This window comes from Falco naumanni, chromosome Z (genome assembly GCF_017639655.2).
Source record: "Falco naumanni isolate bFalNau1 chromosome Z, bFalNau1.pat, whole genome shotgun sequence".
Lineage (NCBI taxonomy): Eukaryota > Metazoa > Chordata > Aves > Falconiformes > Falconidae > Falco > Falco naumanni.
The window spans coordinates 69,992,080-70,019,739 of NC_054080.1; the positions used below are offsets into that span (position 1 = coordinate 69,992,080).

Below are 27,660 nucleotides of genomic sequence, written 5' to 3' on the forward strand. Positions count from 1 at the left end.
CGGCTGGGGCGAGGAGGGGAAGGTCGAGGCGGGCGTCTTGCGGAGAGGCCGGCTGCAGCGCGCTTGTTTCACGGGGACAAACGCCGCAGCGTATAGGTGGTACCTTCTTTATTACTGTTGTTTCTTGAAACGTGTAGTAAAGAGGTGGTCTGGTGTGTGTGCTGGACTCAAGAGTGCTAGATACGGTGCTGGAGGATAACAAAGAGGAGAGCTGGCAATCGCGTAAATAATACGTGAATCCATAAAGAGAACATGCTATTAAAAGAGACAGTCCACAGAGGACAACTTGCCAGGTTACTTGTTGCCTGTGTATGTTGTCTTACTTCACACAATCCGTAGTTTCTACATAGGTTAAGAGTGTTTTATGTACATTGGGCTTTTCATTTATTTACATGTGTGTAATTGTTCGTGCAAAACAGGCATTGCCAGAGGTGTCACACAGCTTCCAGTCTCACACATGCATGACTAGAAGTGAAGCACTGAAAACACAAGTCTCCAGGAGTAATTAATAGGGTACCCTATTACTAGATGTTCAGGAGAGTACCATGCCTTTAAATGATTTGTGGAAAAGATACCATTTAGAAGTTACAGCTTATAGCCTAATATATGTGCTTTACGTTTTGCACTCAGTAACCATTGACTAGTGCAACAACATGCCTCATCAGTATGGTAGGGATCAGTGTAATTCCAGTTACTAATAATATATTCAGTTTCAAAAGCTAGAACCAGCCCTTTCCATTTTTCTAATTAAAATATGTCATCAGCGTAAAAAGGAAAAAGTTAAAGTGCTTGTTCTGAATAGTGACAAAAGTTGCAGTTTCTAGTTTTTTAGCAGCAGGTACTGCAGGTCTGCACAGTATTGCTTCTGAATTAAGTTTTAGACTATGAGGTAACACACTTAGGACAAAGCGGGTGACTCCTTTACTGGATATTTATAAGTGGTCATAACTGCATTTGGTGAAAGTTTTAGTCCACTCATTTGGTGCTTAGGATATGTCTTGCTAGCTTAGCTATCTCCAGTTTTCTGCTCTTTTGGTTTCAGAGGACCGAAATAATTGTCAGGACTCAGACTGGAACATTCTAAGCAGAATTTCAGGCATCGTCTAAAGGGGTTGACTATTGTAGGTATTTTGGGGGGATTGTAATTATGGATTTAACTGAAAGAATCTCTTTTGGTTTTGTTTGAAGTGTCTACATCGGGGAGGAGAAATTGGGTTCCCAACCAAACACAACTGCTCTCATGCAAACTTCAGTAATTATCTGTAACAAAAAGATGGATCCATGATCACATTCCACTGTAAATGGTGAGTAGGTGCCAAACAGGCGTTAAGATAATACAGAACATCCACTACATGAAAAGAGTTCACATTTAGGACCAAAGGTGAAAAGTTGTCTGGTTCAATAGTGATAACCAGAGGCATATAATAGGTATATACGTTAAAGAATAAGCTTTGTTTTCTTGAAAGATGAGCATATTAGAAAGTGATGCCAGTATATGATGATGGGTTTTTTAAAACCTCAGGATCCTGAGACCAGCGATTGAGAATCTCAGCTTCCCTTTTCATACAGATGTAAGCTTTTCCTTCTCTCCCTGGCAAGGTAAAGTCTGACCAGAGGTCACAATCTAGGCTTTGAAAGTGGAGCTGAAATAACACAAGAACACTGAATATTTCCAATATAGTTAGTAGCTAATATTTGATCTTTAAAGGATTGGTAATAATGCTTAAATCTAGTTTTGACAATTGTTTACACAAGGGAGGTCTTCCAACTTTTTTGAAGACTCATCAAAATCTCCTACATTTGCTCTCATTTCAGTAGCAGAGTATAGATTTGTTAGTTTGCTAGTCTTCACTGTCAGTAAGGTTGCCTAGGAACAGTTTTCATATGAGCCTAATTCATTTTAACTGTGTCACCTTTAGTGTCTGCCCAAATTTTTCTCTCACCAAAAGCCTGTCCAATTCACACCTTGGGGAAGTCACAAATACTTTACACCCTACACACCCCCCATGCCCCCCCTTCCCCTTATTAATCAAAAATGGTAAAAATGTAATAAAACAAATAGGAACAGAACTTCTAAAGGCACCATTTTACAATACAATTGGATTTTTTAAAAATACAAGACAGTGCTATTCTGAGTTTTTGAATAATGTTTCATACCTACTTTCGTATTTTTCCATCCCCTCATGAGTGATTGGAACAGAGTTTGACCCAGCATCACACCAACCTTTGACTTTGGCTGTGGAAGGAACAGGTGGTGAGGCCAGCACAGGCCAGCCTGTTCAGGGAGACAAAATAAAAGCATAACCAGCAGATCAGCTGAGGTGTATCCTGGGCACCTCAGATATCAGTTCTCTGCCTCATCCTAAAAGCAAATTGTGATCTGGAGTTTGCATAAGTGGAGCAAGACTCTGGACTGAAATTGAACAAAAATAGGTGAATTAAATTGTGCTGCGGACATGTGAATTCAATCATTCGCAGTTAATGTGATAATATTAGAAAAATGCATTACATGGTGGCTCCTTCATTTAGTTCCTGTTGGTGTGGAAGGTTTTAAAAAGATTGTTACCACATCATGTATAGATTATGCACGAAAATACATTATTCTGAAAAAACACTTATTTTAAATAGCCTCGACAGTTCAATAATATTGTCACATTGGAGGCTTAACTTCGTTGGCTTAAATTCAGAATTTCACCTGCAGCTTTTCTGCAGGAGCCCGTTCCTTGCGGAGGCAGCCACAGGGCACAGTGTGGCGGGGTGAGATGCACCTGTAGCTACAGGTGTCCTGCTAGGTGTAGCTGCAGCCTTGGTCCCGTTACGGACACCTTGCGCTGTTTGTTCCTGTCGGGAAGCAACTACCAGAGAATATTGCCTTCTTGGAAATGTCGTTTCCAAGCTTCCGAGGTTCTCGGGGACGGAGGGACGGAACCGGCCGCTAGCGCAGGGCAGGCGCACGCTGCTTGGACGCTGAAGCCGATCCCGGGAGGGGGGGGGCGCGGAATGCCGACGTATCGGTTCTGCGTACGCGAGGCGAACAGCGCGGCCCGAAGTGCGGGCGAGGGCCTCCAGCCGGGGCAGCCGAGCGGGCCGTGGGGCGGGGGCAGCCCCGTGGGCGTCCCGGGCTTCCCCGGCGCGTCGCGCTCCCCGCCCCCGGCGGCGCCCCGCGCCGCGGTTGCTATGGCGACGGGCGTGGCCAAGCCGCGAGAGGGTGCCGTCAGTGGCGCCGGGCCGCGACCATCGCGGCGGTGCCCGTGGGGGTGAAACTGAAAGTGAAGAGATCGGGCCGCGGGGAGGCGGGACCGAGCTGCCGCGCTGCGCCTGGCCCCCTGCCTAGCCCTGCGCCTGGCCCCCTGCCTAGCCCTGCGCCGGTCGCCAGCTCCCTCCCATGAGCGCTTGAGCTGCCCCGGCCTGAGCATGTCGGAGAGTTTCGACCGAGCTCCAGGTGCCGGCCGGGGCCGGGGAAGTGCTGCTCCCCTCAGCGGCGCGGCCCGCCTCGAGGGCAGCGGCGCCCACAGCTCGGGCTCGGCTGAGGAGCAGCAGCAGCAAACGGGCGGCCTCTTCCCGCAGCAGGAACCATTGCGGCCTCCGAAGACGGCGCCGCTGGGCACCAGAATCACAGGTACGGGCCGCCGCGCAGCGGCCCCCTCCCCGCTTATCCGGAGGCCCCCAGTGCCGGAGGTGGCGGGTAGCAGCCCCCTGAACCCCGCCGCGCTCCGCTCTGCTCCTGCTTCGCTTGTCGCTCCGGCTCCCCTGCCCTCCCTTCGCCGTCCCATTGAGGCCGGAGCCGTGGGGCTTCCTCCTCGCCTCCTTCCGGCCTGGCGGCGGGGACGCGGCCTTTCTCCCACCCCCCGCAGGCGCAGAGAGGTGGCGGCGGCGTGAGGGCCCGCCCGGCCCCTGGGCGCTGCGCGGGGGGCGCCGGGCCTTGGCAGCGCGGCGTGTCCGAGCCGCGGGCCTGTCCCCAGGCAGCGGTGTGCGGTGTGGCAGCCGCTCGCAGCGCCTCCCTGCTCATTCCCCCCGTTCTGTGCCCGCACATCGGTGTGTGCGTTTTATCCGTCCGTTAATCTGACCGCAGATGGCCTCAACCTTCTTCTCGCTGAAGAACTCCAGCCTACAGGTTTGCCAAAAAGTAAACCCAACCGAACAGTAACACAAAGCATTGTTTGTCAGTTAGCGTTCAGGTACGTATCAGATTCTGTTTTCCGTAGACTCAGGAGCTGCTAATCTATAGAGGTACATTTGGAAAATGTGGATAATACGGTTTTTAAAAAACTATTTCATTGGATTTTTTGGCAAATGATGTACAAGAATGATGATAGCTAAGTTTCTTTGAAGATTATGTTAAAGATTAGTGATGTCTTCCATTTGTCAACCCTCAGAGTCTTGCATTTGTGTCTGAAATCTGAGAAAAACCCACAAGATGAGCAAGCGTACCATAAGCAGACGTACTAGTTTAGTTTCTCAGGTTAGCTCTTTCAGAAAACATGTTTTCATGGGAGGGGAGAGAGCTCTTTTTTTCTTTTTATCCTTCCTCTCCCTAGGTTTTTTGTCACCTTCACGTAACCCTTGTGTTTACTTTATGTCGCATTGAAAGACATCCAGAGATCGCTAAAGTGAAAACTTCATATTTAAGAAAAACAGCAAAAGCAATATACTCAAACTTGAAAGCATATTTGTAGTAAAAGTATATTTAAAGTCCCCAAAAAATTACATGTTCTGTGTGTACTCTGTGTGAATACATACTAGTTTAGTGATTTCTGAGAGAAGCTGTTAACAAAAACTTTTCAGAACATCTGCAACAAACGGGAATTCCATCTGGATCACAAGATAAAGTTTCAGTTCTTGATTCTGGACGAGAAATGGCTGAACCTCAGGTGGCTGTGGCTCCTGTGGTAACGTCAAAGTTGTCTGTTAAAGCACCTGAATTTTATCCATCAGGATACAACCAGAACTTCCATCAGAACTTCACAGTGAGTGTTTATCTTCTCTTCTTAGTATATGCCAATTTACTTCTATTCAAATTAACAGTGTTTTCTTGAGATCTTTTATATCAGATAACTTGAATGCTGCATTTACTGAAGATATTCCAGAAAATCTGATCATAACCCCCCAGAGTCACAGTCAGAATGTTAAGTGATAATGAGTGAATATTACAGTGTACATGAGAGCTTTTATCATGGGATATTTTGCAAAAGCTTGCTGTACATAACCATGTTCCTTGTTGATTACACCCAATATCACAGTAAGCTGTCTTTTTGGTGACTGAGATTTTAGGCAGAACTATGATGCCTCTATCACCAAGACTGCAATTTAAGTAAAGGCTTGGCTGCACTTCTATGCAGATTTCACAGGTTTTTGAAGGAAGTGTGGGAGAAAGCTTGAACTTTAGTTTTTCTGAGCCTAAGGTTTACCTTTCCTAAACTTACCGTGCCATAGATATGATTGGCCATGACTGCCTAATTCAGTGTACAGTCACGTGTCTTGTAATTCCTTCAGTGATATCGTATCCCCAGAGGGCAAAAAAAATAGGTTAGGCTCATTCCTAGCAGTTACCTACCCACATACCTTGTAAGGAATTTTGCAGCCAGACTAAAGGTGCTCGCAGATCAATATTGTAGGTGCATCATGTATAAAAAGTTGATACGTCTTACTGTCTACGCCATTTTCTTCCATGTTACTGCTTTAGTAGTTCTGCTCCAGGGAGGTTCTATGTGAATTCTTGGAATATTCTTCTGTTACACAGCCAAACTCTGTTACTATATATAAACAGATGGGAACTATTACTTTTACAAGTGCAATCAAGTGATCAATTATACTGAAGCAAGTGAATTTTGAATAACTTACAGAAAAACAGTTGATTTGAATGCTAAATACAGTGGTTTGGTGTTTTAAAAGTCTTTTCCTCAGCAGTAAAATTGATTACTATGAACGTTATCTAAACGTTACCAGCTTTGCCAGCTTACTGAATAGAATTACTGTCCTCGGTAATACAAACCCATAGCCAAACAACTGTTAACAAAATGCCAACACAAACATGCTTCAGTCACGGACAGTCTAGGGGAAAAATAACTACTTTGCCCCCGTACTTGTTACGTTTTCTGTAAATAAAGGATTTCAGCGCATAAAGGCCAAAATCCCCACCATTGGGAATGGCGTACATAATGCATACTTGAAAAGTTGTGAGGCCAGCAATGTTGCTTTTCAGCTGTTTTGCAAAAACACACAAGTATGTAGGAGTTCCTGGTTGCTATGTTGTGGGAATATGCTATATGTGACTCATCTACTGGTAGTCTTAAAATGCTAGCAACACCTAGAACATTTATTTGGAAGTATGTTGCAGGGACGTTAATCTAATCAGAATATTCTAGGCACAGAATAGTGGTGTTTCAGACTTCTGTTCTTCATTATTATGAAGTTTGGGAATTTTTACTCTAGTGACTGAATTAAATTCATAAATTGGGCCCAGTTGCAATAAAAGTAAATTTATGACTTTACTGTTACACACATTTTGACAACTTTTAAAATTTGAATCAAAGTTTTGAGAAACTCCTATTTTTATGACCTAAAATTAATACTTTTTAGCTTTCATTTAGAATGTTTCCTGGAATTTATTGATCTGAAAACTCCCATTTCTTTTATGAACTACACTGTAGTTTTGCTGTTCAGCATTTATTGTTTTAGAAATAATGCTGATTCCTTGTTTGATCACACATTACTGTAATTACTATGTGTGTCCATACAACATTTGATTATTCTAGAATTACAGAATGGTTGGCGTTGGAAGGGACCTCTGGAGATCATCTAGTCCAACGCCCTGCTAAAGCAGGTTCCCCTACAGCAGGTTGCGTCCAGGCAGGTTTTGAATGTCTCCAGAGAAGGAGATTCCACACGCTCTCTGGGCAGCCTGTTCCAGGGCTGTGTGACCCTCAAAGTAAAGAAGTTCCTCCTCATATTCAGATGTCAGATGGACTTTCTTCTGTTGCAGTTTGCGCCCACTGCCCGTTGTCCTGTCACGTGGTGCTACTGAAAAGAGCCTTGCCCCATCCTCTTGACACTTGCCGTTGAGATATTTGTGCATTGACAAGATTGCCTCTCAGTCTTTTCTTCTCCAGGCTAAACAGGCCCAGCTCTCTCAGCCTTTCCTTAAAAGGGAAATGCCCCAGTCTCCTCATAATCTTAAGTGTAGTCTTCTGCTGAACCTGCTCCAGTAGTTCCCTGCCTCTCTTGAACTGGGGAGCCCAGAACTGGACACAGCACTCCAGATGCAGCCTCACCAGGGCAGAGTAGGAGGGGAGGATAACGCCCCTCGACCTGCTGGCCACGCTTCTCCTCCTAATGCCCCCCAGGATCCCACTGGCCTTCTTGGCCACCAGGGCACACTGCTGGCTCATGGGCACCAGGGAGCCCTAGTGGACAGCAAGTTCCTTCCCCACAAAGCTGCCTTCCAGCAGCTGCCTTCCGGCTGCCTTCCAGCCTGTTCTGGCACGTGGGGTTATTCCTTCCTAGGTGCAGGACCCTACACTTGCCTTTGTTGAACTTCATTAAGTTCCTCTCTGTCCAGCTTGCCAGCCTGTCCAGGTCTCGCTGAATGGCAGCACAGCTTGGTGTATCCTGGCTGGAGAGTTTCCAAGCAGGTTGTTCGGAGAGATGCTAGTTCAGCTGTGTGTGATTAAGCTGCAGTTGTTGCACAATAATGTCATAGTTCTGTGGAACAAAATAAGTTTATTGTACAGAACTTTTACTGAGCAATTTGAAATTGCCTAGTACATTTGATTTCCTCCAGTGAAACAGAATATTTAGCAAGTTACACATAGGCCTGTTAGCCTTTATTCTTCGGTTTTATAAGCTCCAAACCATTAGAATTGTAGAATATTTTAGGCTGGAAAGGACCTCTGAAGCTCCTCTGCTTCAGTCCCCAAGTCAAAGCAAAACCAACTTGGGTCAAGTTGTTGAAGGTTTTACCCTTATAAGTAATAACAATTTGGCACCATTTCCATAGACTCGTGGGGTTTTTTTTCCTATTTCTGATGGGCAACATTAAGTAACTTTATCTTCAGTATTGTTCACTGAGCAAATACTTTAGCTAATTAAACATCCTAGGAAATATTTCTATTTTTCCTTTTGTTATACTGATATGTCCCCCGTTAGCTTAAGTTGTGTACCTATTGAAGGCTTTTGAAAAATTTTGGGTTTTCCTAACATGTTCTTTACAGGTTGTGAAATTAATGTCAATACTTGATTTTCAGAAATGTGTATCTGCCTTTCTCCACAGCGCATATCGAGATAAAAATCTTTCACAGATCCATGTTGCCTCACAGTAGAGACTGAGGCATTTTGAAAACAGCAAACAACACCCTGTCATTGAGGGAGGGGTGGTGGGGAGAGGGAGAATATAATTATAAGCCTTATCAATGTATTTATGTCTGCTAAATAAAGAAACTTTTACCATTTTTAGCTAAATTTTTCATTACAGTAGGTGTATTGTAAACCTTTTTCTTGTAAGTAGTACCTCAGTTGAGGATTCTGATATTCTGTATGTTACAGTTAAATCTTGAATTGTTAATTATAAGTAATTTCTTTAGCAGTCTCTCCTACGGCTCCTGCTTGCACTTTTGACATCTATATGAGATGCATTTCAACAACCTTCTGTGTAGCGTGACACTGTTGTACTGTGTTACTGCTTGTGGTGGGTTGACCTTGGCTAGACATCAGCTGCCCACCAAGCCACTCATCACTCTGCTCCTTAGAACAGTGGGGGAGAAATTAAGATGGAAAAAAAACCCAAAACCTTGTGGGTCAAGATAAAGGCAGTTTGATGAGAACAATAGCAAAAATCACACACATGGAAGCAAAGGAAAACAAAAGATGTTACTCCCTACTTCCCATCATCGGGCAGTATTTAGCCACTTCCTGGGAACTGGGGCTCCAATATGCATAGCAGTTCCTCTGGAAGACAAAGGTCGTAAATAACAAGTGTCCCCCTTCCTCCTGCTGTCTCTTAGCTTTTATATCTGAGCAGATGTCATATGGTATGGAATATCCCTTTGGTCGCTTTGGGTCAGCTGTCACAGCTATATTCCCTCCCAAGATCTTGCCCACCCCCAGCCTACTGGGGGGGGGGGGGGGGGTGTGCATGACAGGGGGTGGGGAAGGGAAGGTTGGAGAGACAGGCTTGATGATGTGTGAGCACTGCTCAGCAGTAGTCAAAACTGGTGTTTTACTACCACCGTTTTGGCTGCTAGTACAAGCACAGCACTATGACGGGTGCCGTGGGGCTTGGCCAGGGCCAGTACATTACTGGTGACATCACAAAGTATGCTGCTTCCTTTGCTGTTCCTCTCACACACTAGCATTGTAATCATCCAGCACGTTATTGACTTGTTTTGTTACACATGTTCATTTCTGAGTGGACAAAATTAGCAGGCTTCTTTCTGTCAGCGGGAGCATAAACATCAATAAAGTGATATTGTGCTACCTTATCCTTTCTCTAGGGGACAGGTGTGTTTACTGTCTGTTTTTTAACCTCAGCAGCTGGAAATTAATGCAGTACCATTTGAATAGTTTCATGTCACACCTTGTAATATTTCATCCATTGCCAAGAGATGCAAATTCGCTTGAAAACTTGAAAAGATCAGTTTTCCTGGCTACACTTTCTACATGGAAACACCGTATTTATCTTAACTTCTGTAATCTCTCCCTCTTCTGCATATTGTAGAACACTATAACTCTGTGTAAACCCAAAATAGTTTGTTTCAAATTTTCAGATTTTCCTTCTACAGTTCATATAGCTGTAGCACAGCTTACGTGCACATAGCCTCAGCTTGTTCTTGACAGATACACTTTGTTTGTTGGTTAATCTTGCACCCAACTTTGCAGACTGATTTATTTTTAATCTGTCTTTTGATGTGTTTTGCTGGGAGACCCAAATATCTATAAAAACAGTAGTTTTTAAGATGATAGGACTGCTGGAGCTTTCAGATGCATTGAGGCCTATGCTCTCTAAAAATGATGACGTGAACTGTGTAATAAGATCACTGTCAAGCATGCAGAGACTCAAGACTTAAGCACTGTATGGTTACTTCTGGAGCTAGTAAGTGTAACAATATTATTTTAGATTCTTTTAAATATTTGGTATATTCTTTCACTGCTATAGGATTCTTCCTTTGAAGATAGATACGATGGCTATCTGACTTTGGCAGAATATGTACAAGACTTCCTAAACCACCTCACTGAGCAACCAGGTTGTTTTGAAACTGAAATTGAGCAGTTTGCCGGAACACTGAATGGCTGGGTCACTGCAGATGAAGCTTTACAAGAACTTGTTGAACTCATCTATCAGCAGGTAGCCTGTATATTCTGTCTTAAAAACATGGATATTATACCTCTGTTACCTGGTATCCAAGATATGTATACCAGTATTATCTGTTACGTAGTCGTATCTACACAGTATTTTGATGGTTTGAATTTTTCCTTTTAAACAGAAACATACAGGGGAAGGTCTTGTTCAATAAATTGAAATGGTAGCTCAAGTAGGACACCTGGACGGTTGATAAATTTCCCTGGTTTACTCTGTTTCCTTTGTGTGTTTGGATCTCCTGGGTCACGTACTAGAGTTGAAATTACAGCACTTGAAGGAATTATGTTTGACTTGCTCTATTTATGTAGGAAAGACTGAAGAAACTTAAGCAATGAGTTGTACATTTTTATTCTACCCTGCAAAAATTTTTTTCATAATACTATGAGACCTTTATTTCCTTGGTATTTAAAATAAATATATATATATATACCTACTGTACACATCACCCTTTGGAAATGCTCCTTTATTTGACAGGCTTTCTTCATTTGGAATATACCTATTTCACAATAGCATAATTGGAGAAAAGGAAAGCTCATCTAATGGTAACTGGGTCCAAACCCATTGATGGACATGGAAATGAGGACACAGACCTTGAGCTGAACTTTGTACTAATTGGGGGAGCCATTGAAAAGAACAGCTTAATACGTGTTGCTTAGCAAATGAGCTGCTGTCACTGTCTTTTGGTCTTGCTGCAAAGGATGAAGTCAGGCTTGTGCTTGCTAAGTGTCTCTCACTTCCCTGGGTTGGTTGCTTTCAGATTCTACCTTGAAAAGTGCAAATTCTTACTCACCTTTTAAGTGCAGGTACTTGCAGAATATTGTAATCTGGGGGATGTAGAATCTGCATGGCTGGTTAGTCGTTGTACAGAACTGTGGAGTCTCAGGTTTCTTATTATACAGAATTGATGCACATTCAATTCAGGATGATTTAGTTAGATGTTAAGATTACCTGTGCTATGTTTGGTGACATCATTTTCCCGTAATTTATTTGAACGCATGGATGATAGTTAAAAAAGAGCATATTCTCTCTTACCTTTATTGGAAGAAAAAAAGAGGAATTTATCCCATTTTAACTTCTTACATGTTAAATACATTGACTCTAATGTAAGTCTTAACGTTGCTTCTTCCTCTCTCCCTCTATTTAAAAACAAGTACAGTGTTAGGGTTGGCTGTGCCTTCCTTAGCTGAGAAGCATTCAATGTTATCAGTCTGAAATTATGTGAAAAATAGAACAGCACAAAACATCTGTGCTAGTATCCAAAAGCATCTGATTCTAGTTTTGTTGTATGTCAGGATAGGATAGTGTTCCAGTGTCAACTATGCTTATTTTTGTTCTCTCTTGAGCAGAGGCTCAAGTATTTGTGTTTCTTGGCTTACCAAAAAACAGTTAAAATTGCTGAAGTACATTTATAAGCATTTGCGTCAGTGATACTAATTTAGCCCAAATGAGCAGATTTACAGTTGTTAGGTTTGTGAAGGAAAAAGACTAAAATAAAGGAAACCCAAGTCCTGTACAGTCTTTCCTTCATCTGCATGTCAATTATCTTCACCTGTCTATAAGTATTAATTACATAATTCCCCGTTGTTCCCAATCCATTTATGTCTGTGGACGGAGTGAAGTTCCAGTTCTCTTGTTTTCCAAAAGTTGAACTTTTGAACTGACTTCATAGTTTAAGAATCTTTACAGTTGTGTAGTTAATACAGTGGATTGTGTTAAAGCAACTAAAATTTCTCAATATATGAATTGGTAGATTAGCCTTCATGCTTAGATTGTGACTTTTCTGAGTCAGAGATAGACTGAATTTATCAGCAACAGTAATTCAGGGAAGATGATACTGTGTTGTAATGACTAGTTATTAAGATGACATAAGGTGGGGTTTTTTGTCTCTGTGTGCTATGCCAGGTCATAATGCCTAAAATTTAATTGTTTCAGTATTTGATGCAACAACAAATACAGACTAACTAATGAGGAAGATGATGTTTTAAAAAGCCAAATGAGGCTTGAAGAACTGAGTGTGGGTGTGTGGTTTTTGTTAGGAAAGAGAAGTGTAGTTTAAGTGATGTGTTTTGCACAGAAAAGACGGCACCTCTTCTGGTCCAAATAACTGATTGAACCAAAGCACCAAAAAAGCTCATTAGCTATTTCACATGTCTCTTACTGGAAACGAAATTCTATTAGACTATGCTAATTACTTAATTTGTTGTATATTCCTATTTTTTTTCCAGCAACTTTATGCATATAGTACAGTTACAGTGAGTGCATCTTTTTATTTGCCTGTAGAAGGTAACTAGCTGTAATGCACTGACGTGCTAATGGAAAGATGCTTTTTTCGAACATGTTAGAAGCAGAAGCATGCAAGCACATCTATGACATTAATAGATAATCAAGATGTAAAAGGAATGTTCAAAGATGATAAAGCCAAAGGAGAAGTTTAATGAATTCTTGGTGTCCATGTTTTCTTTTTGGCAGAGCTGATGGATTTATTTACACCAGAACCTATTTTCACTGAAGCTGTATCTGAGAAAAAATCTCAAATTCAGGTGGTGTTGAAAGGAAGTTCAAAACAAGAGAACAGTAATAAATTGCCAAAATAAGGGCATGTTCTGTGTTAAGTGCCATGAGAGGTTGAATGTAGATGCTGTTGAGTTCCCAATTACTTCAAAATTTCAAGGGGTGGAAGAAGGTATCAGGATTAAAGCAAAATATTTTCAGTCTGTAACTTCCATTGTGGAATTTCATTGCTACCGCCTGTTTTTCGATGACAAAAGTGTAAAAGTTCAACAGAAACAGGACTTGCTTTGGAAAAAAGGATCCGTCAAGAGCTATTAACTGTCATGATACAGTTTTAATGTCTGAATGAGGAGTTTGCTATTCTGCAGATTGCTACAGCATGTACAGGAGAAAATACTTATCTTTAGTTGTGTTCTTGCACTCCTTCCCTGTGCACTCGCTATTGCCAAGCACAGATTCTAGGTTAAAGAGCTCTTAGACTGAATTAAGGCAACTTTTTTTAATGTTGTTTTAATGTACTCATCACTCTTTGAAGAAGTATCTTAGTGTCCACTGTTGATTTTTTTGTATAAACAGTTTGTAAGTGACTTTAAAACACTCTCTGGTTGCAGGTCAAAACAGAGTAGTCTTGAGGATACGTGGCATAATGACGGTTGTTTTCTTAGAGCCTCAAAACCACAACAGTATAATGAATTTCTGAGTGCTGATATGCATACAGCAAAGTGTTGATGACATACAAAAATTAACATGAAAAATAGTAATTATTCATCTTCTGCTCTTTAGTTTTCTAATCAACTGTTATCACAGTTTCCAAAAAAGCTTGTAAAGGTATTTCCTGACAGCCCAATCATGAGTTTTATGAATAATGTATTTTTTCACATTTCTTTTGGTAGGCCACATCTGTCCCAAACTTTTCCTACATGGGAGCACGGTTGTGTAACTATCTGTCTCACCATCTAACCATTAGTCCACAAAGTGGGAACTTCCGACAGTTGTTGCTTCAAAGGTCAGTAGCAGCACGTAATTTTAAACCTATTACTTCCTCAAGGTTACGTCTTCCTATTTTGTATGTAACTGTCAACGTTGTGTGCAAAGAGGTATATATTTAATACAGAAGTTTAGATCGAGGGTTAATAAGCACAGGTATGTACTGGATATTGAATATATGTATTTTAAAATATTTTAATATTTTTAAACATGCAAATAGGTCTCTTCAGAGTACTGTAGGCTCTTTTGAACTGAGTATCTTAGACTGATCCCAAATTACAGGGTAAATTTGAAAGCTAGTCAACTTTAAAAGTGTACTAAATGCATATGTACTGTCCCTGTCCTTTGACTCTTGCCAAGACTTTCTTCATTGTGTTTTTTCTTTAATTACTTTTCCAGCTGCAGTTGCGTGTAAGGTTCATTCATTGATCGGCTAACTGATTTTGTGTCTATGAAGTAGATGCTAAAATCCAGAAGGATTAATTTCTTCGATTTTCAGTTACTACAGAGTTCTGGTAGCGTACGGTTTAATAATGGTTAGACTTTGTAATTAACAAAAATGCAAGGTTTTTTAAATGGATATATTTCCTTTAAAATCTTAACAGCATGACATTTGAAAGAGTAGTACACTTTAACACTTCAGAATTCTTTAGAAATTAACCTTTTTTTCTTTAAGGACTTACGGCTTTCTAAGTCTTAGGCTTGCTGCCTATTTTAAAAGTTTCATTCTAGTCCACCTATATTTAGGAGCAAAAGCGTGATAAACTTTTGACAGCAGTGCGCTCCGATGATCTTTTCTCAGGAGTGGTACTGTATGGAGAAGCTGGGAATACTTTTTTTTCCCTTCTCCCAAAGCAGATGAGCCCTTTTGCCTTCAAAATTAGCACTTTCATCTGCTGATTTTTTTTAACTGTGTTTGTTACGGAACTTGAAGGAAATCCCTGTTAGTGTTGGATTATCTGGTTCCTGTTTTTTAAAGCCAACCCAACAGGTAACATTCATTTTAGCACTCTGAAGCCATGAATTTAAAGTTGCTTATGTTTTTATTGCTAATATTGATGGAACTAGAGGGGGGGGTTGGGGAATGAACAACCTAACAATATGCCCTCAGAGAGCTCCTCTTCTATTTCTCAGCCTGAGTTTCTACCTTAAATTTTGTATTTCAGCTTCTTAGCTTTTTCAGTTTCTGTAGTGTTTCTTTATTCATTACATAATCATTGAGTATACATTAGAATTTGTCTGTTTTCCTTTTATCTCTTTTTTTTTTTTTTCTGTTTTTGAACAGCTATGTAAACTTGTATATTTTTGGTACAGTTGTTGAATCCTACTAGAAAAATTACCTCACTGCTATGTTATCTTAATCGTCTCTATTTGTGTTTATATCTAAATTATAGAACCATAAGACTTACAGAATGGTTTGGGTTGGAAGAGACCTTAAAGATCATCTTGTTCCAAGCCCCTGCCATGGGCAAGGGACACCTTCCACCAGCCCAGGTTGCTCAAAGCCCCATCCAGCCTGGCCTTGGACACTGCCAGGGATGGGGCATCCACAGCTTCTCTGGGCAACCTGTGCCAGTGTCTCACCACCCCCACAATAAAGAATTTCTTCCTGATACCTAATCTAAATTTACCCTCTTTAAACTGGTTTTAAACTGGTTTAAAAAACATTACCCCTCATCCTATCACTACACTTTCTGGTGAAGAATGCTTCTCCATCTTTCCTGTAGGCCCTCTCCAAGTACTGGAAGACCACTGTAAGGTCTCTCTGCAGCCTTCTCTTCTCCAGGATGAACTACCCCAACTCTTTTAGTCTCTGCTCACAGGAAAGGTTCTCCAGCCCTCTAATCATCTTTGTGACCCTCCTCTGGACCTCCAGCAGGTCCATGTCCTCCTTATGTTGGGGGCTTCCAGAGCTGGATGCAGTACCCCAGGTGGGGTCACATGAGAGCTGAGCAGAGGGGGAGGATCACTGCCCTTGACCTGCTGGCCACGCTTCTTTTGATGCAGCCCAGGATATGGTTGAGTTTATGGGCTGTAAGCGCATGCTTTAGGTCATATCAAGCTTCTTGTCAACCAACACCTCCCAAGTCCTTCTCCTCAAGGCTGCTCTCAGTCCATTCTCTGCCCAGCCTAGTATTGATCCTGGGGGTTGCCCCAGTGCATGTGCAGGACCTTGGACTTGGCCTTGTTGAACTTTCTGAGGTTCACATGGGCCCACCCCAAGCCTGTCAGGGTCCCTGTAGATGGCATCCCTTCCCTCTAGCATATCAACTGCACCACTCAGCCTAGTGTCATGAATTACATATCACTGACACTTAAAATGGTGACATAGAGAATTTAATAAACAAGTGTAAAGGCATCTAAGACAATGTGGGCAACACCCTGAAAAGGGGAAAATGTCTTTCAGAGTGTATCTCTTTTATATTTCTGTGGATATTTGGCTGTCTGTGTTAGATTTCCTAGTCCCATATTCTAGTATATATGCTGTGTAACTGTCTTTACAGTTTGCTCTATTTAATTTTGCTGTCCCAAGTATCTCAGTGCTTGAAAGCCTAATCATGTAACCATACATATTCATCTAAAAGGACACAAATCCACAGTGTCCTTGTGAAGTCCTCTCTTTTCCTTCACAAATCATACTTCCCAGCATTCAGCATTTAGCAGTTTTAATGCAGTTCGTAAGTTGAGTATTGTGTTGAATAAGTAGCATGTTACGTGTGTTGCGATGTCTACAGATACGATTTTGTTTTAATGTTTACAGGTGTCGAACAGAGTATGAAAACAGAGATGAAGCTACCAAAGGGGATGAGACTACTCGAAAACAATTTCATGCCTTTGTGCTGTTCTTGGCTGAACTTTACCTTAATCTAGAGGTAAGAAGAAAATTGCATGTCAGGTAGTTTTTAATTAATTTTTTGTTGTTTAGGTAAACCCTGAAATGGAATATAATATGAGGTGTTTTTCTGAAGGGAGACAGGAATACAGTAAAAGAACTTTAGAACAGTTTCATTGTAATGCATATCCAAGAAACAGATAAGCAAAAAAAGGACAAGGCCTTAGAAGAGAAGTATATAAAGGGAGTGGGGAGTGGTGTGTGCGTGGGTGTGTGTAAGAATTCATAAAAAAAACAACCATAAACCACCTTTGCAATGCAGCTTTTGATATCTTCTTTAACTGGCAAAACCACCGAGATGACTGTGCTTAAGCAACATAGGAAATACTACAATCTAGCAGAAGCAGAATCAGGATCAATAACCATGTAATTCTGTATTCAACCACTAATAGGAACTATTAGCAAACCCTTGAGGAAGATGTCAAAATCCTCAAGGGTTTGCTAATAGTTCCTATTAATGATTGAGCAATTAAAATCAAAATGAGCAATTAAAAATGCAGACCTTTAAAGATATTTCTTCTAAAGGCCAAGTCCTTGGCTTATGCACGAAGCATGAAATCTTGTAACCAGATTGCTTTTTTTGTATCTGTGATATGTACAAAAAAGTGTATGTACACTTAAAACTTGCTTGACTTTTATACCTGTGAGTTCAGTAACTACACTACCTGTGCTGTAATGTACTTAAAAATACATTTTTGATTGATAAGTTCAATGGTTTGATTTAAGAGACATTATAAAAATGTTCTGCTGGCATGACGAAAGAAAATAATTCTCTGATTCGTCCATTTCTGATCATAAGTGGGCCTTGAAATCTACTTTTCACTTGCTAGAAGTAAAAAGGAAGATTTGCTATGGGTTTGGGGGAGAGGGAGTTGTCCAGTTCTCTGGAGTATACCATTTTTTTAAAAAAAACATTTTCTATAATTTTTAAATACATAGTGTCTTCTGGAAGTAAGCCACTACAGTTTTAGGGAGTGCCTAAAGTAGTATGGGAAAGAGCATAGGATTTGGGTAATTTCGGATTTTGTGGACAATGCCAGGCATTTGGTAGCTTTTCTTAATAATTTATTAGCAAAGAAACTGAATGCTAGACATGCATTGTTATGTATATTTCGGAATTGGAAGGATATTAATCTGAAGTCTGTGTTCTGAAAATAGCTATTGTATTTGGTATGTTCTTCCAACTGAAGAGCTCAAATAAGTTGATCACAAACCAAATCATACAGCATTCAAGAGAGAAAATAGAACAATTAATTTCTAAAATTTAAGTCTTTAAAATGTGTTTTTTATATATGTATTTTGCAGATTAAAGGAACAAAGGGACAGGTAACACGAGCAGAAATTCTTCAAGAAGGCCTTCGGGAATTACTAAATGCGCTTTTCTCTAACCCTGTGGACAGTAACTTGATATGTGCAGTGAAACTCCTGAAGGTGAAACAGTACTTCTTAAAAAAATCATCAAGTTTTTTAAACTTCCTACGTTGGGAGCAGTGGGGGAAACGGCAAATGGGAACTCTTTACATGGTTTTATGCATTACATCAGTAGCAAAGCAAGCTGTACTTCCCTGCCAGTTAGTACCATTATGAAACTGAGCCAACAAAAAAGTACATACTGCTGTGAAAGTAAAATGCAAGGCTAATTATGTACATAAAAGAGCAATAGAACTGAAGCAAGGCACAAAGGAGTAAGCAATCTATTCAGGGCTCCTTTTGCTGCTTCTGCTATGGGAGAAAAATTAACACAACTTGAATGAATTTTGGGGGTTAGGGTATGTTCTCTGTTCTGAATGACACTTAGCAGTTAGGGTCTACTACTTTTTGTAGCAGAAGGTTGTTGATATCAGTGACTTCATCCTGTATTGTCTGCATCATTACTGCTGTAGAAATATATATGTCTCTTTCATGATAAAAACAAACCTCTGCTCTTAGGTTTTACTTTCTCTTAAAAAAATTGTTAGCCCCTATACAGGGAGAAACTTTTATCTTCACTAGCCGTGGTTATACTCATATTTGGGAAAACAGTTTATTTTAGAAATGAAGGGTTTTTAAAAGCTAAACAGTATTTTTCTGGAGGTTTATTTCTGGTGTTTTGTGGTTGGTAGGTTTGTTTTTCCTCACTCTACCCTCTTCCTGCCACTCCACTATTTTTCAGTCTTTTTTGTTGTGACCCAGAAGGAGTTGTGTAGGACAACCTTCTTCCCCTTAGGACCAGCGACCAACTAGTTTTATGATTTATTAACACAAAATACAAGACATGGTCAGATACAATAACTCAGTGGTGGTTATTTTAACTGGATAAGCAAGTCCTGTGCCACACGTTGTAACTTAGATCTGGTCACTATTCAATACAAAGAACAAGAGGAGAGGAGAAAAGAGAGAGAGTGAAAGAGAAAAAAGAGATATCACTACCTGTGGATCCAGCAGCATCCCACTAGATCTTTTCACTCTGGGTGTTTTTGTGGTGGGGCTCCCACCCAAGCTTTTGTTGATTTGGGTTATACTCTCTAGAGGATGCCTCCTTATTTATATACAAAGTGAGGTATGGTCTGTGCAAGCTCATCATGTGAGCTGTGGTAGCAGGGGGTCCTCATTGGTGGTCATGAGGGGTCTAGGGCACCCTTGCTGTGCACATCAGCAGTTGCGCTATGTTACCACAGAAGTTTCTTCAGTTCCTCTCCAGTCTGTGCAGAATAGCTTTGCACCACCTCCACTTGAATTTGTGTATTTAATTTGTGTGTTTAATTTGTGAATTTGTGTGAATTTAAGGCAATTATCAATATAACGGTTCCTTACACTGTTCTTTTTTGAATTTAATTCCAATTCTGGCAGCTTCTTTTGATATGGTAAATAGAGAATATGGAAGAGAGATTTTACATCTTCTGACTTAAATCCTTATTGAAGTTTGGATATTTATGAAGGTTGCTTCACAGCAAGTGTGAGGGTGTTCAACAAGTCCACTCACAGCTGTGGTTAATCCTTATATTGGCAGTCTTCTCTGAAGCAAGGCCCACTGAAGGACCTTTCAGAAAGACAGTACACAGATCAGGAAGCTTTCCAGTGCTGCTATTTTTTATTATTTTCCTCAAAGAAGGTGGAGATCTCAGTGTTTCTGTGGATATTCTTGGAATATTTATTTGGCTTCACAGCATCCATTCTAGAATAAAAGACAGTGAATAAATAATTATATGACATGTTGCTAAATCTAAAAGGTGTTACAGAACAGATACTTATTTTTTTCCAATGCAAGTGTTTTCTGATGCCTTACAGTATATACAAATGTTTGAGTGTATCTGTAGCAAGATTGGGCAACCTCATAAACCCTCATTGCTGGCTGGGGTTAGACCACAACACTACTGAAGCAATAAACGTCTCCGGTTGTCTTTTCCATTTAATATAGTGGTAGATAAAGATTTTTCACCTGTTTGCTTTGCAGTATGTTTACTCTTAATTAAACTTTCTTGGTGCTATTATCTAAGTATCTAGGATCAAGCTAGGACCACAGTAGAAAACCGGGAATACCAACAAGATGCTTGCTTTTATCTTTGCATTTTGTTCCTTTTTATGGTCAGGTGCCATTCCAGGCATTGTGGATCATGTAATGTTTATGCTGAGTAGATCAGGAATTGCAATTAACTTTGATCATAGTGTGTCATGGTTTAACCTCAGCCAGCAACCAAGTACCATGCAGCCACTCACTCACTGTCCCCTGGTGGGAATGGGGAGAGAATCAGGAGAAGTGAGAAGGTTGAGATAAAGTTTAATAGGTAAAGCAAAAGCCATGCATGCAAGCAAAGCAACACAGGGAATTCATTCACCGCTTCCCATCAGCAGGCTGGTGTTCAGCCATCTCCAGGGAAGCAGGGCTGCATCACGTGTAATGGTGACTTGGGAAGATGAATGCCATCACTCCGAACATCCCCCTCTTCCCTCCTCCCCCAGCTTTATATGCTGAGCATGATGCTCTGTGGTATGGAATATCCCTTTGGTTGGTTCAGGTCAGCTGTCCCAGCTTTGTCCCCTCCCACTTTCTTATTCCCCTTCAGCCTTCTCTGGCAAGGCCAGAAAAAGTGAAAGTCCTTGACTTGGTATAAATTGATACAAATATGTATTACTTAGCAACAACTAAAAGCATTGATATATTACCAATTTTTCTCACAGTAAATCCAAAACACAGCACCGCACCAGCTGCTAAGAAGAAAATTAAGTTAATCCCAGCCAAAACCAGGACATAGGGGCAAAATATTTTTTTCCAATTTAACTCCTACTGTGCAATTATTGGGCAACGAAGCACTTACTCTTAACATAAAATGTGTTCATCCACAGCAGTTCTAGAGCTCTCTTAGCAGCAGCTTCAGTCTCACAGATTTTTTGTATTAAAATTCAGGCTGGCTTGGTCAGATAATTCTTGGCTCCTCATATATACACCCAGATGAAATTCTCTGGCACATGTGATGTCAGCTAAGTTGACTGAAGGGTTTCTAAAGTTTGTTAAACAACTTGTAACTGTGAGGTGAGCTGGTGGCACAACCTGCAAAAATAGGTTCCCCTTTTTAAAGCATGTACTTTAATCAAGTAACATCTGACATGTCATTGAAGAGTTGTTTTAAAATCTTATTTCACTGAAAGGAGAGAAGTGGCTGTAAACTTCTAGGTAAAATAAACATTGGACACAGAGCTACCATACTGTTCATAGTCTTATTTACAAGGTCTGTTAATCTGTGGGGCAAAAAGATGTAGCCAATTGGGAGCTTCAGCCCTCAGGCAGTCACACACTGTATCTGAACATTATGGATTGTGACAGAATCTCTTCTGTTGATAGTTTATTAAATTTTTGTAGTTTTCTTCTAAAAAAACCCAAACTTTATCCTTTTGTCTGTCTTTAGTTGACAGGCTCAGTTTTAGAAGATGCCTGGAAAGAAAAAGGAAAGAATGATATGGAGGAAATGATTCAGAGAATTGAAAATGTTGTGTTGGATGCAAACTGTAGCAGGTGAGAAGATAAATTTATGTGCAGTGTTTTGTTTTTATATTACAGAGAACACTATAAAATCTGCAAGAATCATGAACACGTTAAAAACTTTTATTTATGAAAAGTAAGATGATGTTTCGGTCACTTTCTATGTTAAAAAAAGGGTATTTTTCAGTTGAGGGGGTTTGGGGGCTTTTTGTTTTTTTTTTATTTTTTAATAGAGTTGCAAGTTCCACTCTTAATGATTTATTTTATTTTTTTTTAACCTTCTAGGTCTTGAAAACTTCCATAAGTGCTTTAGGCTCTAAGAGCAAGTATATATATACAAAAGACAATAGTGGTGATATCTCATAGTTTATACTTTTATATCTGAATTTAACAGTATTAAATCAATACAAACAGTATTAAATATATGCAAATTACTATACATGTAAAGGCAAAATGGAATATGCTTTGTGGGTTTTTTTCTGGAGAGCATGTCTTTTTGGCAGGTTCTTCGTGCAGTCTGGAAAAAAATGAGTGGTTAGTTGATGTATTGTGCTTCTTTTTGCAAAGAACTGCATGCATGAGGTTACCTGATTTTGCTGTGCTTTATCCTCAGCTTCTTGCAGACTTAATAAAAACCTATAGAGGGTTCAGATACTGTGACCTGATCTCTTGCCACATGGAGGGAGGCCAACAGGTAGCTCATAGCATCTGTGGGTTGTAATTTGAGTTTCCCCCAGTGAGGATGAGGAAGATTTTGCTTCAGGAACAAGAGAAAATTGATAGCACAGGCAAAGGCTTCAAAGACACAGAAGCACAAACTACAACTGAAGATTTTATTTGTATTTTTATTCCTTAATGAGACTCTTCTCAATGGACTCGCTCAAAAGAAGAACGCAATTTCTCTTATTTTAGGGATGAAATAGGTGATGGTACCTAATGTATGAGAGACATTACTTCTCACTATTGACTGCAAAATTTCAGTGTGATTAAGAGGGCTGAAGTTAGGAGCATAAATTAGATGATTAAAATGCAATTTTAAGATCATCCCCTTGTTTTTCCCAGTCCTATGCTTTTATCAGAAAAGGATTTGTTCCTTAACCTGTGCTCAGGCTTGGTATCTTGATAAAAACTATAACAATTCCTGCTTCATATGGGCTCCTTATTTTACCACAGAGGAAGTGAGAGGGTGACTGTCTCATAATTGACACATAAAGCATCTAGACTTGCAGGGGGGGGAAAAAACCAAACTCAACACTGGACCAAATACAGTCTTCTAGAGCTTGGGAAGGGGAGGGTGGGTATTTAATTATGTAGTATTTGCAAGATAAGGGATGCCCAGTTTACTGCTTAGCACAAAATATTCTAACTTTTTTAGTGCTTCTTTTTATTTCAGAGATGTGAAACATATGCTTCTGAAGCTAGTAGAACTGCGATCGAGTAACTGGGGTAGAGTTCATGGAACTTCTCCACTTACAGAAGCTACCCCTGAAAATGACCCAAACTATTTTATGGTAAGGATGTACAGACACTTAAGATTCCTTAATTTAATGCAAATTTAATTTGGTTCATAGACAAAACATGTTGCTGAAAACTACAAACAGCTGTCTCTTCTGAATTCATATAACTTTCTGTATAACTTTATTCTTAGAATGAGCCAACATTTTACACATCTGATGGTGTTCCTTTCACTGCAGCAGATCCAGGTATGTCACAAGCTTAGTATACCTGTCTTCTCAGTCTTCTTTAAAAAGTTTTAGTTAAGTACATAAAAAGTTGTTCTTCACGTCTGAAATTCATACAACTTAAAAGACAAAACTGTATCTGAATTCTTGGCTTTATGTAACACATGCCTTATTCTGTATTAAAAGAAGGTAAATTAAATGGAGAATACATATTTGAGTTATTATAGTTCAGAAGAACTTGTGCCATAATCCTCAGCACTCGGTCTCTCCAGAAAGTCGGATATCTTCAAGTCTTCTTTTGTTTATCACTTGTTAGTAGCAAAAGGGTTTGTTTCTTCCTTGGTTTCTTTTGTTTTCTGTAAACTGAGTACAATGTGGTATAGCATCATTTGAGGTAAAGACATCTGTGACTACCTTTACAGTTCTTTGGGAACTTAGGTATCATTCTTAGAGGTCAGCTGACGTCCTGAGAAAACACTAGCAGAACTTTTTTCTAGATATGTTTCATGACATTTATGTTTCATTAAACAGGCTGTTTTCAAACTGTATAGATGTATGGTAATATAGCGGGCTACTCTCACATATTATTTAGTCTCACTTTTACTTTGCCAGATTATCAAGAAAAATACCAAGAGCTGCTTGAAAGAGAAGATTTGTTTCCAGATTATGAAGAAAATGGAACAGATCTATCGGGACCTGGAGATCCGTATGTTTTCTTTTTGAGTTACAGGGTTTTTTAATAGAAGTTATTTTTGCTGCAGAGTTAGGAATCCAATCCTGACAAAAATGAAACTAAATACAATTACTGTTTAGCTCTACAGTGGAAGTTATGCATTTGTTTGGGAATAAGTTGGTTTGTAATCAGACAGGTTTTAACAAATCTTATATTCATTCACTGGAGTAGGGTAATTAAATTTCAGATATTTATGCACATGTATGAACATACTCTCTTCTGCATTTTTTTTTAATTTACAAGCAAAATGAAGCACCAGACCTTCAAGTGTTGGTAGTGAGGCAACCTAAATTCATTTGTCTGATACACATACATATCCCAGCTAGAGTTGATTACAAAATTTTCATTTTTTCAAAGGGAGGAGGTTGTTTCTCTCCTTAGGATAAGTAGTGTTCCCTCAATTAAATGGCTATTCCTTATTCCTGTAGAACTAGAAAAGCAACCTAATGGCGAAGGGGGAAGGAATGGATGGGACTGTAGTCAGACTTTCTGACACTGGTTTATAAGAATTCAGTAGGAAACCAGTAAAAGAAGTATGGCCTGAAATAAATTGCTGTGAGCTTTGTACTCATCTGGTTGAAGGAGGAGGACTTTCAGATCATGATTTGATACCTAAGAACATTTTCAGTGTTCAGGTGTTTCATGTGTGGTAAGAGTTCTGACCTGGATCAGTATTTTTGTAAGTAAATTAGAAAACTTTTACATTGCACCTAGCTGAGGGGCATGGCAAGAACTTTGGAAGACTAATTAGACATGTCATTAGAAATCAACAAGCTCACATGGAGGGGAAAAAAAGAGCCATGTGAACCTCTGTGCTTAGAAGATTAAATTAAATGCAAAATGGAGACAGAAGGTTACAAAACACAGCAAATCTGAAGAGTGACATGTGGAAGACCATTAGTCAACCTTCTTGCAAGGTGGCTGTGGAACCTTCTTTTGTTGAAGGTTTAAGAAGAGCTTAGCCAAATATATGCTGATCCTCTGTCAGCTATTTCTCATGACCAAGATCAGGGAGAAGGTTCTGTGTTGACTCCCTTCTCAACACTACACTTTTACAAGAAAGAATGTATGGGTCCCTTCCAACTCAAGATACTCCACGATTCTGTGATTCAATGCACAATGCTGAAGAAAAAAATGCTTTCCTTGTATGTTTCTGTGACGCTTACTGTATTTTTTGTGTGAAACATACTATTTATGACCTCTCTACAGATAAAATACACTCATTCCCTAGTCTGGAACTAAGGCATGCAGTAGATGATAAACTGAGCACCTGAAATTAATGCACACTTTTTGCATCAGTAGCTGCTGACTGTTTTCTTTAAGGCTGTTCAGAATTATATACACTTACCATGTCCATTGTTTTAATTTATGTTGATGAACACTCCAGCTGAACCTAGAGAAAACAAGGACTACTCAAGTTATGTCCCCGTAACTGGGGAGAAAGAAAGCTGAAGTGATGCTCGTCACTTCCCAGCTTTATTTTGAAACTCTGCAATAGTCTCCACTCTGTGCAATACTTACTATCATTAATGGGATCCAGTCTTTTCTGTGACCTAAGACAGGTCTTTTCTGAAAGACTGGTTACCATAGAATAGAACTTAATGTAATGCAGATGCAATAGGGAGGGGAATGAAGGTTGCCTTCCTTCATGTATCAGCAAACAGGAATGTAGGTTTTCTACATAAATACATCTTTTGACTAGTGTGCAGCCAAGATGGTTGATGCAGCACCGGAACTAGGAAGTTGACCAACCAAGAATTATGTTAATATGACGCTAATTACAGTTTTTGCAAATAGATCAGTACAGATGCATTATTAAATTTTGGGAGGCTTTTATTGTCTTAGCTTGGATTGTCTTACCACATTTTCTATCATCTCAGGAATTATTTCTGTCTTTAAAACTCTGAACAGCATAAGATGATGTAAATTGGTGACAAAAAACTGTAGCTATTTCTATCTATGCTGCTTTGAGGTTTCCATTTGTTTTCCTAGTGCCCATGATTTTTTTTCCTCTTCATCCCCATTAAGAAAAAGTTACAGTTAACTGCTGTTTATAAAGCTCTGTGTTATTCTTGACATCTACACAAATGTTTCTGAAAACCTGTATGTAACCTTAACATCTTTGGTGATTTTTTTTTAAGGTATTTTGATGACATTGATGATGAGATGGATCCAGAAATTGAAGAAGCATATGAAAAATTCTGTCTAGAATCAGAACATAAGAGAAGACAGTGAGATGTTACACATTAATGTTAGTTTATTAAGCCAGTTCAGGTATGGTTAGAACACAAGGGGACACAAAACATTTGTACCAAAATAAGGAACTTAAGTTTCTCTAAGTACTGAAGTTACACAATTTCCATTTTGTTTTAACAGAATCTGCCAAAAATTGTAAACTTACACCTGGTAACTTAAAATGTTGTGTATATATCATAGTTTATTTTATGTACAGGTATATGAACAATGTTTTGGCTGAAATAAAAATAATTTTTAAATTACCATAACTGACATGAAAATTTAATGTGGAACTGTCCCATAAAATTTCCCTTGAGGGAGAGGGGGGAAGAATAACTTGATCTAAATTTAATTGCTTGTTTGCTTGGTTTAGTATATATTGGGATTTACTTATCCTTTTCACCATATACAAAATATCAGGCATTTAATTATTTTTTTCCCCCTAAGGAGACTATGATACAAATACGGATATTTTTTTTCTGTAGATCACAATCATGAGAAGTGGTTTGTGAAGGTTTTGTTTTGTGGGGGTTTTCTTGTTTTGTTTATTCTCTTTTTCTTCCTATTCCAAAACCCATATGGGTGAGGTCTGGACCTTTTTTTTTTTTTTTTTTTTGTGGAATAATGTGTTATATGTTGCTATGTGAAAAGCAAGCAGTATTTTATAAGTCGGGTGCTTTCAAGATCTTTGGTTCAGATAAGCTTATTTTAAACTTCTACAAGCAAAAAACTATAAATTCTTGTTTTTAAGACTATATGCATACAGTTGTTTTAACCCATGCTTCTCAAAGAGTATGTGTAGTGCCCTGTATTTTTTTTTTCTTTGTAATGTATTTAACATGTCTAACCATCCAGCAACCTGTGTAACTTTCTCCGTTCTTCTAATTCTGTGTAGTTTGGTTTGATTTTGTAGTTGGAGTAAATTCATATATTTCATAAATGTTAACATTCTGAAGCCAGCTGCTCTTTTTTGACTCCATATAATCGTGTTAGTTTTCCTAGGATACTCCATTTTGTTGCCAAAACTCAGTTGTACTGTTTCCTGTTATGTTACTGGTTAGACTGAGTAGAATCCCTTACCAAAACCAAAGGGAAATATTTCCCAAAAGTTAGCTACTATAAAGAACACATGTTGTAAATATGCATGTAAATAATTCTGTTAATATTTCACTGTTACTTGTTTGGTTAAATAACTTCTGCATCTGCTAATGGAGTGAGCACTGACTGTTTTCTGGGTGTTTATTTAACATACTTACATAGTTTGGAGTTTTGAAAAATAAAATTTAACTAGGTTTGTTTCCTTTGGTA

At 39.5% G+C, this 27,660-nt stretch overlaps 1 protein-coding gene across 4 annotated transcripts; it reads left to right on the forward strand.

Annotated features, from left to right (window-relative positions):
- PAIP1 (poly(A) binding protein interacting protein 1) lies at positions 1 to 27,660 on the forward strand. 4 transcript variants are annotated; one of them, XM_040580881.1, is made up of 12 exons: positions 1 to 96; positions 1,189 to 1,304; positions 4,786 to 4,967; positions 10,151 to 10,339; positions 13,759 to 13,871; positions 16,614 to 16,725; positions 18,051 to 18,176; positions 21,629 to 21,735; positions 23,096 to 23,213; positions 23,351 to 23,405; positions 23,997 to 24,090; positions 26,259 to 27,660. In XM_040580881.1, exons 3-12 carry the CDS (start codon positions 4,857 to 4,859, stop codon positions 26,350 to 26,352), a joined length of 1,119 nt encoding a protein of 372 aa, XP_040436815.1. In that variant the 5' UTR covers positions 1 to 96; positions 1,189 to 1,304; positions 4,786 to 4,856; the 3' UTR covers positions 26,353 to 27,660. The 4 variants fall into 4 exon arrangements, with proteins under 4 accessions (XP_040436815.1, XP_040436814.1, XP_040436817.1 ...); XM_040580880.1 differs by lacking the exons at positions 1 to 96; positions 1,189 to 1,304 and adding an exon at positions 3,306 to 3,619; XM_040580883.1 differs by lacking the exons at positions 1 to 96; positions 1,189 to 1,304 and adding an exon at positions 3,905 to 4,114.

What these genes read in the sequence shown, in the direction of transcription:
- PAIP1 (XM_040580880.1), top strand. Translation starts at nt 3,415, where the DNA reads ATGTCGGAGAGTTTCGACCGAGCTCCAGGTGCCGGCCGGGGCCGGGGA. An exon ending in CGACAGTTGTTGCTTCAAAG is followed by an intron (nt 13,872 to 16,613) that starts GTCAGTAGCAGC and finishes TAATGTTTACAG; the next exon opens with GTGTCGAACAGAGTATGAAA. An exon ending in CTATCGGGACCTGGAGATCC is followed by an intron (nt 24,091 to 26,258) that starts GTATGTTTTCTT and finishes TTTTTTTTTAAG; the next exon opens with GTATTTTGATGACATTGATG.